Source organism: Macrobrachium rosenbergii, chromosome 27 (assembly GCF_040412425.1).
Source record: "Macrobrachium rosenbergii isolate ZJJX-2024 chromosome 27, ASM4041242v1, whole genome shotgun sequence".
Taxonomy (NCBI): domain Eukaryota; kingdom Metazoa; phylum Arthropoda; class Malacostraca; order Decapoda; family Palaemonidae; genus Macrobrachium; species Macrobrachium rosenbergii.
This window is the reverse complement of record NC_089767.1, coordinates 2,385,409-2,403,647: the sequence shown is the minus strand read 5'-3', so window position 1 is coordinate 2,403,647 and position 18,239 is coordinate 2,385,409. Positions and strand designations below refer to the sequence as shown.

At 38.9% G+C, this 18,239-nt stretch overlaps 1 protein-coding gene across 2 annotated transcripts in view; it reads left to right on the top strand.

Moving 5' to 3' along the window:
• Zpr1 (zinc finger protein Zpr1) overlaps positions 1–18,239 on the top strand; it is a 214,795-nt gene that overhangs the window by 170,724 nt on the left and 25,832 nt on the right. For both annotated transcript variants that reach the window (XM_067128716.1, XM_067128715.1), the window contains exons 3-5: positions 11,215–11,464; positions 16,145–16,305; positions 16,579–16,866. In XM_067128716.1, coding sequence (XP_066984817.1) covers positions 11,215–11,464; positions 16,145–16,305; positions 16,579–16,866 — 699 coding nt within the window. The remainder of the gene's footprint in view (positions 1–11,214; positions 11,465–16,144; positions 16,306–16,578; positions 16,867–18,239) is intronic.

Genomic DNA, 18,239 nt, shown 5'->3' with positions numbered 1-18,239 from the left:
TTCAAGAAGCGCATAAAAGTTGTCAGGAGAGTGACTTCGAACTTTTGAAAGTTAAAGCGCATGAGGTTCGGGCTGTTGCAACGTCAGTAGCCTTTCAAAAGAACATGGCTCTGAACGATATTATGAATGCCACCTATTGGAGAAGTCATTCTGTGTTCGCCTCTCATTACCTAAAGGACGTAAGAACAGTGTATGAGTCTTGCTGTTCATTGGGACCTTACGTTTCGGCTGGTACGATCTTGGGAGAAGGAGGCAGTACCCATCCTATCCTTTAATGTATGGTTAGGAATAGTTTTTAAAAAATTTTTTGGTTGTGTTTTTATGGTTGTGGGGTAGACTGTGGAGCAGTCTTCCTTTCCTTAGTTTTTAACTAGTCACGATGTTTGGTAGGCCAGGTGGTTATTTTTGTCTCTTTGCTTCCCTTCTTGAGGGCTGGGATCTGGTCACATAGTGGTCACGTCCCCGTTGACAGATCATCTGGAACTCTCCAACCATATAGGTCTCTACCTGCGTTGGAAACTCCAGTAAAGCAGAAGCTGACTTGGGTGACAGTAATCACGAAGTCAGCTATGCTAAAAGAGTAAGGAACCAAGATGTGTAATCATCTACATTGTTTTGTTTCTCAATCCTATGCTGTCTCTGCCCACCTCCAATGGTGCGATTCAGCTATATATATATCTGACAGGTAAGTTTCATGAACAAAATGATATTTTAATGATAAAATAAGGTTTGTTCATACTTACCTGGCAGATATATATTCGTAGTGCCCACCCTCCTCCCCCCAGGAGACAACGGCACTATGAAAATCTGAATAGAAAATGGGAATGGTTCCTGATACCGCCTCCCAGCCGTGGGAATGGGTACTAACCACCTGACCGGCCACTGCGTGTACCGCGAAATTTGAAATTCTGTCGGACCTTCGAGAATACAGCTATACAGTATATATATCTGCCAGGTAAGTATGAACAAACCTTATTTTATCATTAAAATATCATGTTTGACACCACGAGGCAAAAATAGGTAGTGATAGTGCCATGGAACCTGGACGTGGTTCTTAAATGGTTGTCTGGGCCCCGATTCGAGCCTATGCATTCAATTTCCCTGAGAGATTTAACTAGAAAGACCCTTTTTCTAGTTGCTTAGTGACCGCAAAACAAATCAGTGAGGTCCATGCAATTGACAAAAAAGTGGGCTTCTTCTAAGGGAATGCTGTCTGTTCCTTCTCCACGATTTTTAGCCAAAAATGTGTCCATTTCCAAACAGTGGCCTCGTTCTTTTGTAATTAAAAGTTTCTCGGAAATTGTAGGTCCAAATGAGGAAGAAAGAGCGTATTGTGTCCTGTAGAGATCTAAGGTTTTATCTTCACAGAACAAAGAAGATTTGTGGTCCTGCATTATGGAGTTCTGTTAAGAACCCTTCGGCCACTTTCCTGGTTTTCCATGCCCTGGCATTCTTCCTTAGAGACCTCATCTCAGAAGCCCATTCTTCAATTGAAGCTAAGGTTTCTCCATTGTGTAAAGTGAAGGCTCATGAAATTAGAGCTGTAGCCACTTCATTGGCATTCAAGCATAATTTGTCTCTCTACGCTATATTGCAAACGACTTTTTGGAAATGCAAGTCAGTGTTTGCAGCACATTATTTGAAGGAAATTGAAACAATTTACGATAATTGCAGTACTTTGGGTCCATTTTCGTTGGCTGGCTTGGTGTTGGGGAAGAAGCATAGGAACCATTCCTTCCTTCCTTACTTTGCCTTGATTTGAGGTCCTTTCTTCACTTTTGATTTGAGGTTGTTGAGTTTTTAAAGGAGCCTAGGGGGTGCAGTGTACCAGAGTGCCCTCAGTCCTTCTTGGTTGGGCAGTGGTTTTTAACTTTATGGTATTAGGTGACATTTATTTTATTGTTGTATTTTCTGTACTGCTCCCTGGGCAGGGACAACATAATTACCTTTGTCAGCAATTGGAATCATCCTTGCTATAAGGTACCCACTAATATAGTAGGCGAATCTCGGCTATACCGCCACTCCACTGCATAAGGAGAGTGCCAACAGAGGCAGTACCTTCCTGCAGCAACTGCCTTATCAGGTAAGGAAACAAAAGGCATTTTTAATGCTAGCAATCTTTTCTATTCTCAAATTAATTACTGTACCATTATTAATGTTTTGGGGTAGATTTGTTCATGCATCCTACCTCCTGTCAGTGTGGAAATCAGCAGTGTAATTACTTGGTAAGTTACTTATATAAAAATGAAATTTTTTTACTTATATAAAAATAAATTTTTTTATAAAATAAAATTTTATATATACTTATCAAGTAATTACATGATTGGAGCCCCTCCTCCTCCCCTCACATGAACATTATGGCATCAACAAATTGAATCCTTTTGCTAATTATTCCTCTCTTACCCTGAAAGTGGGTGGGGTTAGTCACCCAGCCAAACAAAACAGTGCGACCTCATGCAATTTCAAAATTTAGCTGCTGAGCGAAAGAAACTAGTAGCAGTGTAATTACTTGGTAGGTATACATAAAACTCGATTTTGTCATAAAAGTGTCATTTTTAAGGGGGTCTTGTAAGATGTTGAATTCAGTAATGAATGCAAAATTACAGGTAGGAATAATTAAATATAAAAAAAATATATGCGCTGCCTGTGAGTGTGGATGTGCATTTGTGTGCTGATTCTATACTGAGCTGAAATGTGAAATTACATAACTGAAGGTGTTACTGTACATTATTAGGACTTAAATTTTTTGGGATTCAGGAGTTACTCATAAATGTTTATTTTCTCTGGGACTTATGCCCCAACCCTTTTGGGTTCCAGGAACAATTGTAGTCATTTCATGTGGGATATCTCTTGAGATATCATGGCACTAATGGACAAAACATTGTACATACCTCTGATTTTGTAATTGGTACAGGGTTATCACATACAGGTCACTATTGGTATGATTAAGCACATCTTTATTTCATGCATTAATCGAATGCATTTCTCCCCACTAACAGTTCGGGGAATTAACAACTTTTATTCTCTCCACCTAAATTGAGCGTCATGTGTAGTAAGCTCCCCACCTAAATTAAACTTCATGTGTAGTAAGTTGTGGGTTTGTACTTGAATATATATAATAACAATAATTGTTGTTTAAGAATAGAATTGTATATTTTATTTAAGTAACTTACCCAGTAATTTGCTAGCTAAGAGTTTCTACTCAAAATAGCTAAAATTTTGAATTCTGCGCTAGTGATTCTTTTGTTAGTGTAGGTGACGAGACCCTGCCCACTTTCTGGGTAAGAGATAGGAACAACACCAACAAGTCAATTTGTTTCTGCCACTTGTAGAGTCTACACACCGTGCTGACAAAGCAGCAGGTTTTGAATCATTGGTTTTCTTCCCATTTGGCGAAGTATTTGGTTGGTAACCTTTCGGCATTGTTATTAGTAGTAACTTCTCCTGATTTTGACTTTTTACGATTGTGGACTTTGTCCGAGAGATAAGCATATCCGACACTTAGCTCTTCTAGATTCCGGTATTGCAGCAAAGGCTGCAATACCCGAATGACCAAATTGACGTATGACTCTCTTACCTAGTGCACCAATTGCAGAGGGCAGGTTTGTTCAATTGATTTGACATGTGAAGAGTGCAGGGAATGCTGGGGAACAGAAATGGAAGACATTAGCTTCACATTTAGCTAAATTAGAGAGGGACTGGAAGAGAAAGGCAGCTGCTAAAGCCGGAAGGAAAATAGTTAGTCAGTCTTTGACACCTAAATCTAGCAATACTGATATCCCTGTTATCTCTCCTGTTGTTAATCCTTCCCGTCCTGCCTCAATTCATTCTCCTAAACCACCTACTCCTTCTCCTGGCTCTAACACTTCTGAACCCAGTCGCTTCACCAACCTAGAGAATAAGTTTGGTAGTTAGTACAGTGGCCCAATTCAGGGTGTCAGTGCATGTCCTTATGGACAAATTAGAAAAGAAAAGTGATAAAAATGAAGTGTTAGTGGAGGAGGCTGCTGCTCATCCCACTGATTCTTATAGGCAACGGTCACTGCTACCTGGGAGGAGGCGTACCAGCAGCCCAAGAGAGGTCAGTGGGGTCTGCCCATGGGCAGTCGCCCCCTCAGTCCAACCTGTTGCATCCCAGGTTGCGACTGGGGACAGCGTTGGAAAGGCATCTCGGAAGGGCACTGGCTTTCTTCAAGCTTGATGGAGTCTTCGCCTTGTAAGAGGCGCCTTTGGCGCTTTGTCGACGAGTATTGCCCACTTAAGAGACGATCTTTGTGTAGAGACCAGTCCCCACATCTTCCCAGCAAGAGGTTGAGGGAGACTTCCTTCAGTCCTCATCCCTCTTGCAGTAAGTGGGATAGTCCTGAGCACTTCTCCTGCAGTAAGTGGGATAGTCCTGAGCACTTCTCCTCTCATCACCAGGACTTGAGGGTACAGACACTCCTCTACGTCTTGGAGACGCTCCCCATCGGACCCCAAACGTGCTTCACGCAAGCAGCTTCATTACTCTTATAAGCGCCCTGGATCGACTGAATGCCCGTTTTACACTGAGTGAACAGCTGTGCGCCCTGTCTCAGCCAAGTGTTCTGATGCAACCGAGCGCCCTGAAGTGCCTGATCTTACTGTTTTGTGAGGTTAAAAAAGTTAAGTATTCCTTAGTTTAACCAGACCACTGAGCTGATTAACAGCTCTCCTAGGGCTGGCCTGAAGGATTAAGACTTATTTTATGTGGCTAAGAACCAATTGGTTACTTAGCAATGGGACCTACAGCTTATTGTGGAATCCAAACCACATTATAGCCAGAAATGAATTTCTATCACCAGAAATAAATTCCTCTAACTCTTCATCAGCCGGGCGGAAGAGAACTCCATTATCATTACAGTCTGAAGCTCTCACCTGGTTACTCGCCAACGCGCTATGTTTTGTGAGGACCTGTGTCCTTAGCTGGCATGGTATTGGGTGAGGGAAGTGTAGGAAGTATCACTTCCTTACTTCTCCTTCGCCTTGAACATGGTGTTGAGTTCTAGGGGAGCTTTGGGGGTACTAAGTACCTGGGTAACCACCAGTTTTTAGTGTTGGGTAGTGGTCATGTTTTTAATTTTTAAATTTACGTTTTTAACTATTTGGTGTAGATGATGTTGTTGTCTATTATTTTGTGTTTTGCACTACTGTCCCCTGGGCAGGGGCATTTATGTATGCTTTGTCAGCCTTGACAGCACCTTTGTAAGAAAAAACTTGCTTGCTTTATACTTCATCAGCCTTAAGAGCACTCCTTCGCTGCAAAGTTTCCACTTCAATAGAGGTGCTTCATGGCTATACCGCCATGCTGCTACCTGTTGAGATGAGTGCCAACCAGAGGCAGTATCTACCTGCAGCAGTTCTATTGAAGGAACAACAGACACATTTTCAGTGTTAGCTTAATTTTTACTCTCTCTGTTCAGTAACTCCTCTGTATTGTCCATGCTTCCCTCCGCCTTTCGATGTGGAATCAGCTAAGTAATTACTGGGTAAGTTACATATGTAAAAAAAGGGATTTTGACGAAGGAAAAATCTATTTCTGGAGAGGGGACCGTGTCAGCCGATGAAAAAGTCCATTCAGCACTTATTTCTAGGTAATTCCGTTGCTAGATACCAGAGAAAGCTAAATGAAATGCTGGAGTTACTACCCCAGAGCGAGCTCCATCAGATGGAGTGGTGTATGGAAAAGGGTGAACTACAAAAACACGGAACCTTATCCTATAGAGATCCCAAGGTCAAAAGTCCCACAGGGAGGTGCCGTTACAAACCCATGTACCACCGTGGACAGCACACAAAACACTGCTAGCCGCATTCCATGAAAGCAACACCCCACTAGAATGATGTTTACTATGGGAGGACATGACACATGATGGAGGTGGGTCATCGGATGACACGGTCCCCTCTCCAGAAATAGATTTTCCTTTGTCAAAATCCCTTTTCTGGATCGGGTCCCGTGTCAGCCGATGAAAAATTAACAGAGAAATAAACATAATTCTTAAACTAAAAGATAAAAATTCTAAGGGGAACAGAAGACCGAAGGTCCAAAAAGAAACTTTTTAATCACTAGTAACAATAACAATAATGTACAAAAGAAACTGATGTTAGCTTAAAATTAACATGACAATGTGAAAAATGTACATAAACAAAATAACTATACAATATTGAAAACCTTATAACTTAAATGTGTCATTTAGACAAATACATGGATAACACAGCCAGGTGAGAAGTCAAGGCAAGCCTGACTGAAATGACCGTAAGGGGATAACTGAGGCAGTGGAGGAGGAAATGACTAGGAATCAGAAGGAACCAGAGGGAGGGACAACATTCCCTGCCGCGACTGCTGAGAATTTAAGAGCTTCTAAGGATTTCAAATAGTGACGTTGAAAACCAAGGGTGACTTCCAACCGTGTACCTGGTAAGATCCGTGAAATTCATGTAATGAAAGTAATTAATGGAGGTGGCCACAGCTCTAATATCATGAACTTTTGGGACTGAGTCAGGGTTAGCCTGCTTGATAAAGTAAAGGATCTGTTGTCTAATAGCAGACATAGAGAGATTACCCCCTCCTTCCCTGATAAAGAGAGGCCCAGAAGAGATGTGAGAGGACCTGTCTAAATAAGCCCTCAAAGTATGAACTGGACACAGGGACAGGTCTAGAGGCAGAGGAAGAATTTTCCAAGGCGACCACCTATTCTGCGGATCTTCATTTTTGGCCAGGAAGGTAGGGTGAGGAATCAGCAAAACCTCCCTGATGGAAGGAAGTCGACGTGGTTGGGTTCCTAGAGAGTGCAGACAGCTCCAAAAATTCTAGCACCAAGCCAGGCTAACTAAAAACAACGTTTTCCTCAACAAGGAAAGGTAGGGGCAGGATTGATTATCGATATCTGAGGCTAACTTCAACACGTCATTTAGAAACCAGGAAACCGTATGTGGACGGATTACTGGCCTCAGGCGTGCATGCTTTAGGGATGGAAGAAAAGTAAGGGTCTGTGAGGTCAATTTTGAAACCATACAAGAACACTTTTCGTGAGCCGACTTGACTGTAGTAACAGTACTAGCGGCTAAACCCTTCTCAAACAGTGATCTAAAAAATAAGATTGCTAAATTAATGGTCATTACTGTAGCCTCAGATTCTCTTAAAAAGAGTGCTAGTTTCTTAATTGCTGAGTCATACTGACGAAGAGTGGAGGCCCGCTTATCTGATTCTAAGAACATGGTATTGACAGGATCAACGTTAGCATCCCTTTGAGCCGCAAACTTCATAAAGTCCACAAAGCCAGGGCATTTTGGATTTTTGAGGAAGCTGACACAGTCTGAGTTTGTACTACTTGTGTTAGTTTCGGACTGGGGATTCAGATGTGGCGGGTTTCAGTTCTAGTAGAAGAGGAAACCAGCTGCTCTTTGGCCAGTAGGGAGCCACTAGAGCTACTTGACCCTTGAACGTCCTCAGTTTGTGGAGGACTTTCAACAACAAGTTCACTGGAGGGAACAGATAGATCACCTTCCACCTGTTCCAATCCAATGACATTGCGTCCGTGAAAAGAGCTTGAGGTCCAGGTTGGGAGCTACGAATGAGGAGCTTGTTGTTGAGCTTGGTTGCGAACAAATCTACCTCCAGACCCGGAACTAGTTGGCAGATCCAATTGAACGAGGCCCCTGTCTAGGGACCACTCCGACTCGAGGAGTTGTCCTGGAGAGAGAATCTGCTACGGCGTTCGGACCCCTGCAAGATGGGTGGCAGATAGGTGCCACTTGTTCTTGCAGGCCAAGGAGAAAGTGCAATCATTACCTGGTTGATCCTGCTCGATTTTGAACCTCCCTGTTTATGCAGTGGACTACCGTGGCGCTGTCCAGAACCAGTCTTATGTGAATCTTCTTGGGGAAGAAGCTTCTTCAAGGTAAGGAGACCGCCATGGCCTCCAGAACATTTATATGGAACTGGCGGAACATGAGGGACCAAGTCCCTCGTACTTCTTGGTGTTGAGAATATCCTCCCCACCCGCTTAAGGAGGCGTCTGTGTGGATAACCAACGCCGGAGGAGGAAATTGAAGGGGACTGACTTGGACAGGCTCTTGACAGTCGACCAAGGACGGAGTCGCTTCTTCAAGATGTGGGGAATCAGAGACACCTTGTCCCTGAGACTGATATTTGCCCGACTCCCGCCACACTCTGTTGATATCTTCAGTTTCACTTTCAGCAACAGGTCTGTCACCGAAGCGAACTGAAGGGAGCCCAAGACTCGTTCTTGGGTCCGCCGAGAGGCCCTTTTGGATTTGAGAAACTGTCTGGTTGCTCTGGCTATCTCCTTCCTCTTGGGAGGAGGAAGAGAGAGCTTGTGAGAATTCAGATCCCACTGGATTCCTACCCATTGGAAACAACTGCTGGGAACCAGGCGGGACTTCTCCTGTTTACACGAAGCCCAAGGATTCTAGAAAGTCGACCACCACGGATGTAACTCTCCGGCATTCCTCGACGCTGGATGCCCAGATGATCCAGTCGTCGAGATACGCGCCAGCGTAATCCCTTGAGATCGGAGTTGCTGTACGACCGTGTCTGTCAACTTGGTAAAAATCCTTGGGGCTATGTTGAGCCGAAAGGCATCACCTTGAAGGAATATGCCTGCCTTCCAGCCTGAACCCCAGAAAGGGGGAGAACCTTCTCTAACCGGGACGTGATAATAGGCGTCGGAAAGATCTAGAGAGGTGGTTACGGCTCCACGGGGCAGTAGGGTCCGAACTTGGGAGACAGTAAGCATCCGAAACTTGTCGAAACAATGTAGGAATTCAGACGGGACAAGTCCAGAATTACTCTCCGTTTGTTGGAACCTTTCTTTGGAACACTGAAGAGCCTGCCTTGGAACTTCAGAGACCTCACTTTCCTTATAGCCTGTTTCTGTAGGAGATCCTCCACAAAGTCCTCGAGATCCTTGGTCGTAGCCTGATAAAACTTGACTGGTGGAGGGGGATTGTCGATCCAACTCCAGCCTAGGCCCTTGAAACTATACTCTGAGCCCAGGGACAGAAGGTCCACCGAGCTCGAAAATGGTACAGCCTCCCGCCCACAGGATGTATGTCATCGGTCCTGTGTTTGCTTCCCCCTCTGGAGCCTCTACCTCCCTGTTCCTGGGAGGAGCGGAGCCGGGCTCCCTTCCCCTAACATAAGCCACGGGGCTTATTGCCTCTGGTTGATTGTCTGGGCGAAATTTCCCTGACTTTCATATGCAGGATTGAAAGCTGGGAGGAGACATAGGAAGGAGCAGCCAAAGACTGATGTGCCGGGTTTACCAGGACATACTGAGGTGGAGGATGGGAGGAAGAGGTCGAAGGTTGACTTTGTAAAGGAACCTGGACCAAGGTCTGAGCTGGAAGACGTTTGAAGTGTTTAAATTTCTTACTGACTTGGTGGGAGGTCTGGCAAGATCAGACTGTTTCCTTTTATAGGCAGGCCCCAACGGGAACGGAGGCTTTGATTGACCCTAGCTGCCTCAGATAAGACTGCATCAACTTCTTCTTGTGGGAAAAGATTAGCTCCCCAGATCGAACTCTTAAGAAGCTTATTTGGTTCATGCCGAACTGTGGCTGCTGAAAAGATGTGCTTCCGGCAGGCCAGTCGGGCAGTCATAGTCAAACAGATCTTGTTGAAAACTGCGCCAAGAGAGATTTCGTCAAGACCTGGAATAATGGATCTTCTCTGTAAACCAAAGAAGTTGCTTCTGCTAAAGCCAAAGAGTTCAAAGACCTGGCGAGCCTTTCCTTAGTATCAGCCTCTGTTTTCAAGAGAGCGACTCCGGGATCTTAGGAGCTGCTCACTGAACAGATCAGAGGCGCAGTCTGGGTCAAGCCGAGTCACCGTGAACGTATTAGGGCTCCTTCCAGTAGTCGGTGCCTCCGGAAAGACGAGCGATGTAGGGTCCGTCTCACGGAGATGAGGAAGGGGTTTACCTTCGAAGCAAGCCTGGCTAGTCAGGGAGGCCACTTTCGAAGCGCAAGGGAGAAGGAGAACATCACTGAGAGTGAACATAGTGAACACTCCCTTAGCTGGTGTGAGCTTAGTGTTCTCCGCTTGCCACTCCGTATGGGTCCTCATCAAAGACGACTGGGCTTGGTCCCTAGGATAGATGACCGTCTCCTTAGGGACTTTATCAGACTCTGTTCCAAACCTCTCCCTTCAGCCTGGCAAAACCAGTGTAGGGAGATGTCAGGTCCGGAGGATAGAACTCTAACTCTTCCACTCTCCTCGTGCCTAAACCCTCTATGGTAAGAGTACCTTCGTACTCGGGAGCATAAAGGGCGAGACGCCAAGGATTCCCTAGATCAAAGGGAGGGAGAGTGGAAGGGTCAGGAACAGAATGCCTAGAACGTTGTTGAGATTCCACCTTCTTCGAAAGAGACTGAAAAGAAGAAGCAAGACCAGACAGCTTACTGTCTACCCTCGCGTCGATCTTCTCAAATCTCGCGTCGATTCTTTCCAAGAATTGTTCAAAGAAATGAAGTGTATCCAAAGAAGGAGGAGGGGGAACTACCTGACGTGATTGAGGCTCCGCCTGGGACTCGGAAGGGGAGGCTGTACTCGTCGACGGAACGGGGCTCGTCGTGATAAAATAAAGTTTTATATGTACTTACCCAGTAATTACGGATGGAGCCTGCCCTCCTCCCTGCGCATGGACATTTTTAGCATAAACAAATTGACTTGTTGGCAGTGTTGTTCCTCTCTCTCTTACCCCTAAAGTGGGCGGGGTCTCGTCACCTACAATAACAAAAGAATTGCTACCACGAAATTCAAAATTCTAGCTGCCGTTTGAGTAGAAACTCTTAGCTAAGTAATTACTGGGTAAGTATATATGAAACTTTATTTTACCATGAAAATTTCATTTTGTAAATAAACATAAATTATACTTCCCTCCTCCATGCCCTATATATTCCAGTTGTCAAAGGCCTCCTGAACAAAGATTGAAGCTGGTTGACAGCTGTGATTTGATGAATCGTGCTGCACATAAGCACTGTACCTGATAAGATGCTTATATTCATCCTTACCATTTGGAAAAGCTTTTTGTCAGGGAATATTTCTGACAAACAGAATAAGCAGCCTACGTTAGGGGTTTGTATTGAAAAATAAAGCATTTTTTAAGAACATATTGCTTTTAGAAATTGTTTACTTAAAAGTACATGTATTGATTGAAAGCAAATATTTTCCAGGGAAAAACACGGCTTTTGATGACGAAGATCCCTCATTACAAGGAAGTAATTCTGTCTTCTTTTAGCTGTGACCATTGTGGAAATCATAACACAAGCATTCAACCTGGCCAGTACCAAGAACTTGGTGTTTGCTATCATTTCACAGTTAGGGAGGAGAAGGATTTAAGCAGACAGATTGTACGATCTAATTGTGCCACTGTATCTGTTCCAGAAGTAGAACTAGAGATTCCAGCAGACAGTGAAAAGGGAGGTAAGTTAAGCAGATGTGCTACTTTGATTTTTCGTTAATTTTCAAAAATTCTTGCATTTTGCATTACCATAATCATCAGTTTCCAGTGCCACATGACGCAGAGGGCCTTTATGAAATTCTGCCACTCATGTCTTTCCTATGCCATGTCTTCCGCACATATCCACTCTTCTCCGTCCTTCAGGTTCATCATTCTTGTTCTTGTAGGTCTGGGTCTTCCATATCACATACTCTTATCCTAGAGGTTATGTGAAGGACATGTCCAAGTCATCTCCATCTCCCTTTCATAATTATCTTATATATTTATATTGAACTTCCATAATTTCCTGTGGTATCATTTCTCACTTTATCCTGCCATCTGACTTGTAAAATTCTTCTTAAGACTTCATTTTCAAATTTAGTTTCAATGTCCTATCATGACTGATGTTCACATGACAATATATATAGTGTACTAGACTTACTAATAATATTACAGTACTGTTGTATTAGTTTCAGTGTGTTTGATTCCCAAACCTTATCCAGCCTGCTTATTGTTTGATTTACCTTTTGTAGTCTTTCACCTGTACTAGATGTCAGCGTTCCAAAACATTTGAAAGATTCAACCTCATGAACCCTTTCTCCATCTAATGTTATTTCATCCCTTTGTGCACACTGTCATTCATTCTGTTTTTCCATAGAGTCCATAGCTTTCAATGTATGATGCATTCTGTTAAACAAGCTTTGTAAATCCCGTGGTGTTTTGCTGATTCAAACAGCATCATGTACATAGTACAGGTTTGTTGACTTTCTGTCATTACTCCACTCTAAACCTTCCCTTCCATCTCTGACCAATTTTTTCATCATAAAAATGAGGACTAACAACTAAGGTGAAGTAACATTCCTGTGCAGCACCCCACTGTTTACAGTACTGCTGTTCACTTGACAAGGCCACAGCAACATTAATGTTGCATATACTTTGTCCATGGATAACACCTCAACTTAGGGGACGGTTTGGGGATCTGCCTTTCCTGATAAGTAACGAAGGTTGGCTTATAACCTACACAAGACAGTACCCTGGAGCAACTTGCTTAGCTAGTAGTGTACAGCGATTACATATAAAGTAATTAGTAGCCTATCCTAAGCATTAGTTTGTAATTTTATTTTCATTTAAATTTCACCTGACAGTTACAGAGAAATATCTGTAAAATGAATTGCTTCTAAAATTAAGTACAATACAGTAACAGTGCTGTAAAATTTAGCCTAACAAAAACATAACTGATCGCAGTAGTTCTACCTGCTTACCATGTATGCTTGCAAGATATGTAAAACACACAAAAATCACACAGTATGAAACAAAAAGACCATAAACATCTGGGTGAGTCTGTTTTAGCATAAGATGCACAGTTATTGTGCCCTCCCTACCCTTTCTCTCTATCTTTCTCTCTCTCTCGTGTATAGTATTTTTATTAACACTCTAGTACAGTAATGTAATATTTTATATGTATGCAGTATATATTTCTCAGTTTGTATGTATGCTTATCTGTATACAGTATATACATATGCCTTCATTGGAGTAGACAAGAAAGAACAGGGATGTCTATTAGAGAGGCTAAATTAGAATTGAAAGTGAGAGAATTCAAGATCCTGCTAAGAAACTTATACCTCAGTAACAAGAACTACTAATGAAACAAAAATGCATACAGATAGAAGTGACAAAATGCCGGAAGATAAATCTCAAAAAGAAAATAATGCTTTACAGAAAAAAACACAAATGGTAAAGAATCAAGAAACAGGCGCAAAGGATATGGGCACCATTTTATCAAACTCATTTGAAATGTTAATGCAAGTAGCACAAGATGATGATACTATTACAGAAGAGACAGAGGAAAGTCATGATGGTGTGGAAATTAAAAATAAAAAAAGGCCTTTGGAGAGAACACCGCCCAAAACAAAAAACCAACTATAATTAGAGAAACATCGGTTAAACCAAAAACAAAGGATATGAAGAAAGAACAAAAACAAACTAAGAATATACCTTTATCTTCTAAAATAATAGTAAAACCTATGGATACAGATATCCAAAACACTGAAGTTGAAATAACAATGATTATGGCAAGGGAGAAAAGATTACTCCATCACAAATAATTAGTACAAGCGCAAATGAAACAAGGACTGTACATGAGAACACATGTGTATGTGATGATCGTTTTGTAAAATTGTGAAGTAATAACAAAAGATGGTATAACAAACATTATAAGAAATTTTATGAAATATAGAAAAAAAGAAACCACAGATTTGAGTACCCATGGAAAAGTTTGCATGTGCATTGAGCACTTAGTATATTATAAAGAAAAACAAATGAATGTCGTGAGTAAATTATTAGAAAAAATCCAAGTTGATAATACAAAAAAAAAGAGTAAAACTCGACCGCTATAATAAAATATTTTCAGTAACTATACTGTACAATGGAACGTAAATGGTCTGCAGACCAGATTACACGTAGGAGAAATACAACGATTACTAAAAGAATATGAGCCAGTGATATGTTTACAACGTGTCAACAAAACAATATCAACAATAGGTAAATATACCTTAGCATCTTCATCTAGAGTGGAAGGAGGAAATTTAGGTACTGCTGTATATGTACATAACAAAGTATGTTATGACAAAGTACCTGCAAACTTTACTGATCTGCAAATATCGAGTATTAAAATATGAATAAAAAAACAATAATTATGTGATTTATAATTTATACAACCAACTTAATCAAAAATTATGATTTTGACAAACTTAAAGAATTTTACTTAATAATGCTAAGGAACCTACATTAATAGTAGGTGATTGTAATGCTCACAACCCGATGTAGGACTGTAATTAATACAGCAGGAAGTAAAATAGAAGAATTCTTGGATTCATATGACATGTGCTGTATAAATGATAATGAAATCAGCACGTATTTTTCCAAAACACGGGGAACATTCTCCTCAGTCGACTTAACTCTATGTACAACAAACATAGTTGACAGATTGGATTGGAACACAGTTGACAACTTGCATACAAGTGATCATTTTCCAATATTAATTTCATTATCACAAAATAATCCCACCAAGCATGTCCTCAATATAACATTTATAAAGCAGATTGGGAATGATATGAATTCCACACTATGAATATCCTACCATTTGAGTATTTAAAGTCCATAATAAAACTAATAAGTTTCTTGTTGATTTCATTAAAATGCTGCTGATAAAGCAATACCAAAATCAAAAATTCATCCAACAAAACACAAAGTCGCCATGGTGGTCTGAAAAACTAACAATTAAAATGAAACACCAGATTGGAAGACGGTTAGATAATTTGAATTGAAAGTTTTGACATTGAAAAAGCATATGATACTACATGGAGATATGCAATATTAAAAATGTTACATAAAAACAGCATTCGTGGACATTTACATAGGTTTATCAAAACTTTATGACAAATCACACTTTTCAAGTGAGAATTGATGATGTTTGGTCAAGTACATTTCCACTTGAAACTGGTGTTCCACATGAAAGCATCCTTAGTGGCACACTGTTTACTTTAGCAATAGATGATATCAGTAATAATCTACCTATCAGAATTAAAAGTAGCTTGTATATTTTGACATATATTATTCAGCATCTCATAAAACGTGCAGAGTGAATCATTAATAAAACTATAATAAAAATAGATGAATGGGCCTCATCTGTAGGCTTTAAATTTTCTATACAAAAGACTCAGGCAATAATGTTTTATGAAAATAAAAAATGGAAAAAGGTGAAGAAATAGATTTAAAAATCAAATCATTCCATACCAATTGGCCAAACAGCACAATTTTTTGGATTAGTATTTGATACTCACTTGAACTGGAAAGCCCACATAACATACATGAAATCAAAATGTAAAAGGGCATTAAACCTAATTAAAAAACTATCGAACACTACTTGGGAAGCTGATATAACACCCTTACTGTACTGTATAAAGCAACAGTGCTGTCTATCATTGATTATGGAAGTGAAATATATGGCTCGGCATCAGACACAATGCTGAAAAAAATATTTAGACGCAGTTCATAAAGAAGGCCTTAGAATATGTTCAGGAGCTTTTCGATCATCACCAACGTCTCCTTTGCAAGTTGAATGATGAACACACACACACACACACAGTCCATACAAAGTACTTTTATATATTTGATTAACAGTGATATGCAGTAGTTTGAGTACATATTCTGAAGTACAGACATACAGTAGTACGTACACCTATGCAAGCACACTTTATGTAACCCGACTTCTCAAAATTTCTGAGCACATGATTGCAAATGATGGACAAAGTGTGACACTTTCACTTGGAAGAAAATACTTTTAAGCATAAATTCAGTCAATTTTTATGGTTATTGTAAAATCTCTTGGGTTTGCACAGGATCCACATGTGTTTCAGACTGAGCGTTGCATGTTTGGATAGTAGTTGTGTAAGTTTGTTTTTGTGGAACATGTTTTTTGAAATTTGGTTTATCTTGAAAGTAGACGAGTGACTTGTAACTGTTGTATATGCTTCACTTTTTGAAGCTACAGTTTTACTGCAAGTTGTTTCGTATTGATAAAAGCCTTTTGCTTTTGATTTCTAATAACCTTTTAAAACATATAACTGAAATTTCAAGTTGTCACATTTAAAACACTGTTACAGAAATCACAACTGTAGAAGGAATCTTACGTCGAACAATTGAAGGCCTTTCACAAGACCAGTCTGACAGAAGGTTATACCACCCTGAGATAGCTGAGCAAATTGAAGAATTCATATCAAAGATAGAAGAACTATTGGATTGCAAAACAGATTTTACAGTTGTTGTAAGTGTAATCAATTTTCCAAGGTTTGGTTCCCAAAGTAGTCTGTATAATTTTCCATCACTGTAGAGGACTGAAGTTTTACTACATTTTTTCCAAGTTTTGGTTCCTAAAGTAGTCTTTATAATTTTGCATCACTGTGGAGGACTGAAGCTTTGCTAAATTTGTAATTGTTAATGTGGAATGAAGTTATATATTATTTAGTTGGATGTTGACAGAAAAATGCAAAATAATTATAGTGTCTAGTAATTAATGTAGAATTCACTTTGTTTTTAGGTGGATGACCCATCTGGTAATACTTTCATTGAGAACCCCATTGCACCTCAGCAAGATCCCTACCTCATAAGGAAGACCTACAAGAGAACAAAGGAACAAAATGCTCTGTTAGGCCTAAATTTTGAAGAACCAGAAGAGCAAGAGGTAGTTGAGAAGCAGGATGAGGATAATGAAGACGAAGATGAGACCTCTGTTAAGGATGAAGTGCTGATCTTCGACACAATATGCAATCATTGTTCAAAGCCAACCAAAACAAATATGAAAGTGACTCAGATTCCATATTTCAAGGTATGTAGAATTTAGTAAAATTTTCAGATAATATGCAAATTGTCTTCAAGTGTAAGGTGCATAATAATGCAAATATGAGTTGCATCATGTATGACTGCTTTGCTTATGTGCTCATAGTCATGTAGGTTATGATTTAGTTGAAAAATCTTGGTTGGCTAATGGCTTGGCCAGAAGGTCTCCATTTAAAAATGAAAAGAAAGCATAACCAGACCAGATCATAAAGAGATATATACTTTATACATATAAACATTAAGAAGGAACAGATCAGTGAAGATTTTAAATGCTGAAGCAACTAATTTAAGCCAAATAAAGTAAGTAAGTAAAAGGTAGCTAAATGAAAAATTTAGAAGTAAAGAAAATAATTTTAGGAAGGTAAATCAAAGTAACACACAAATTATAGTAATATAATTAAGCTGAATAGTTAACAGGAACAAAACCTTATCGGCACAAAACATAAGTCGCAAGAATGCATATATATATATATATATATATATATATATATATATATATATATATATATATATATATATATATATATATATATATATATATATATATATATATATATATATATATAGTGTATATATAATTATGTATATATATGTTTGTGTGTGTGTATATATATATATATATATATATATATATATATATATATATATATATATATATATATATATATATATATATATATATATATATATATATATATTATTAAAAAATCACAGTAGACATGTGACTTCAGTGTGTGTGTATATATATATATATATATATATATATATATATATATATATATATATATATATATATATATATATACACACACATATATACATATACATATATATATATATATATATATATATATATATATATATATATATATATATTATATATATATATATTATATATATATATACATATATACATATACATACATACATACATATATATACATATATATATATATATATATATATATATATATATATATATATATATATATATATATATTATATTATATTATATATATACATATATACATATATATATATATATATATATATATATATATATATATATATATATATATATATATATATATATATATAAACAGAAATGATCAACACACAATCACTGACTCACAGCATGATTCAGAAATATATATATATATATATATATATATATATATATATATATATATATATATATATATATATATATATATATATATATATATATATATATATATATATATATATATATATATATATATATATATATATAAATTGCATGTTGTTAAAACTTACATGTGTATTGTACTACATTTTATTGTCATTTTAATGGGAAAAAATGGGAACTAATTTGGACCAGCA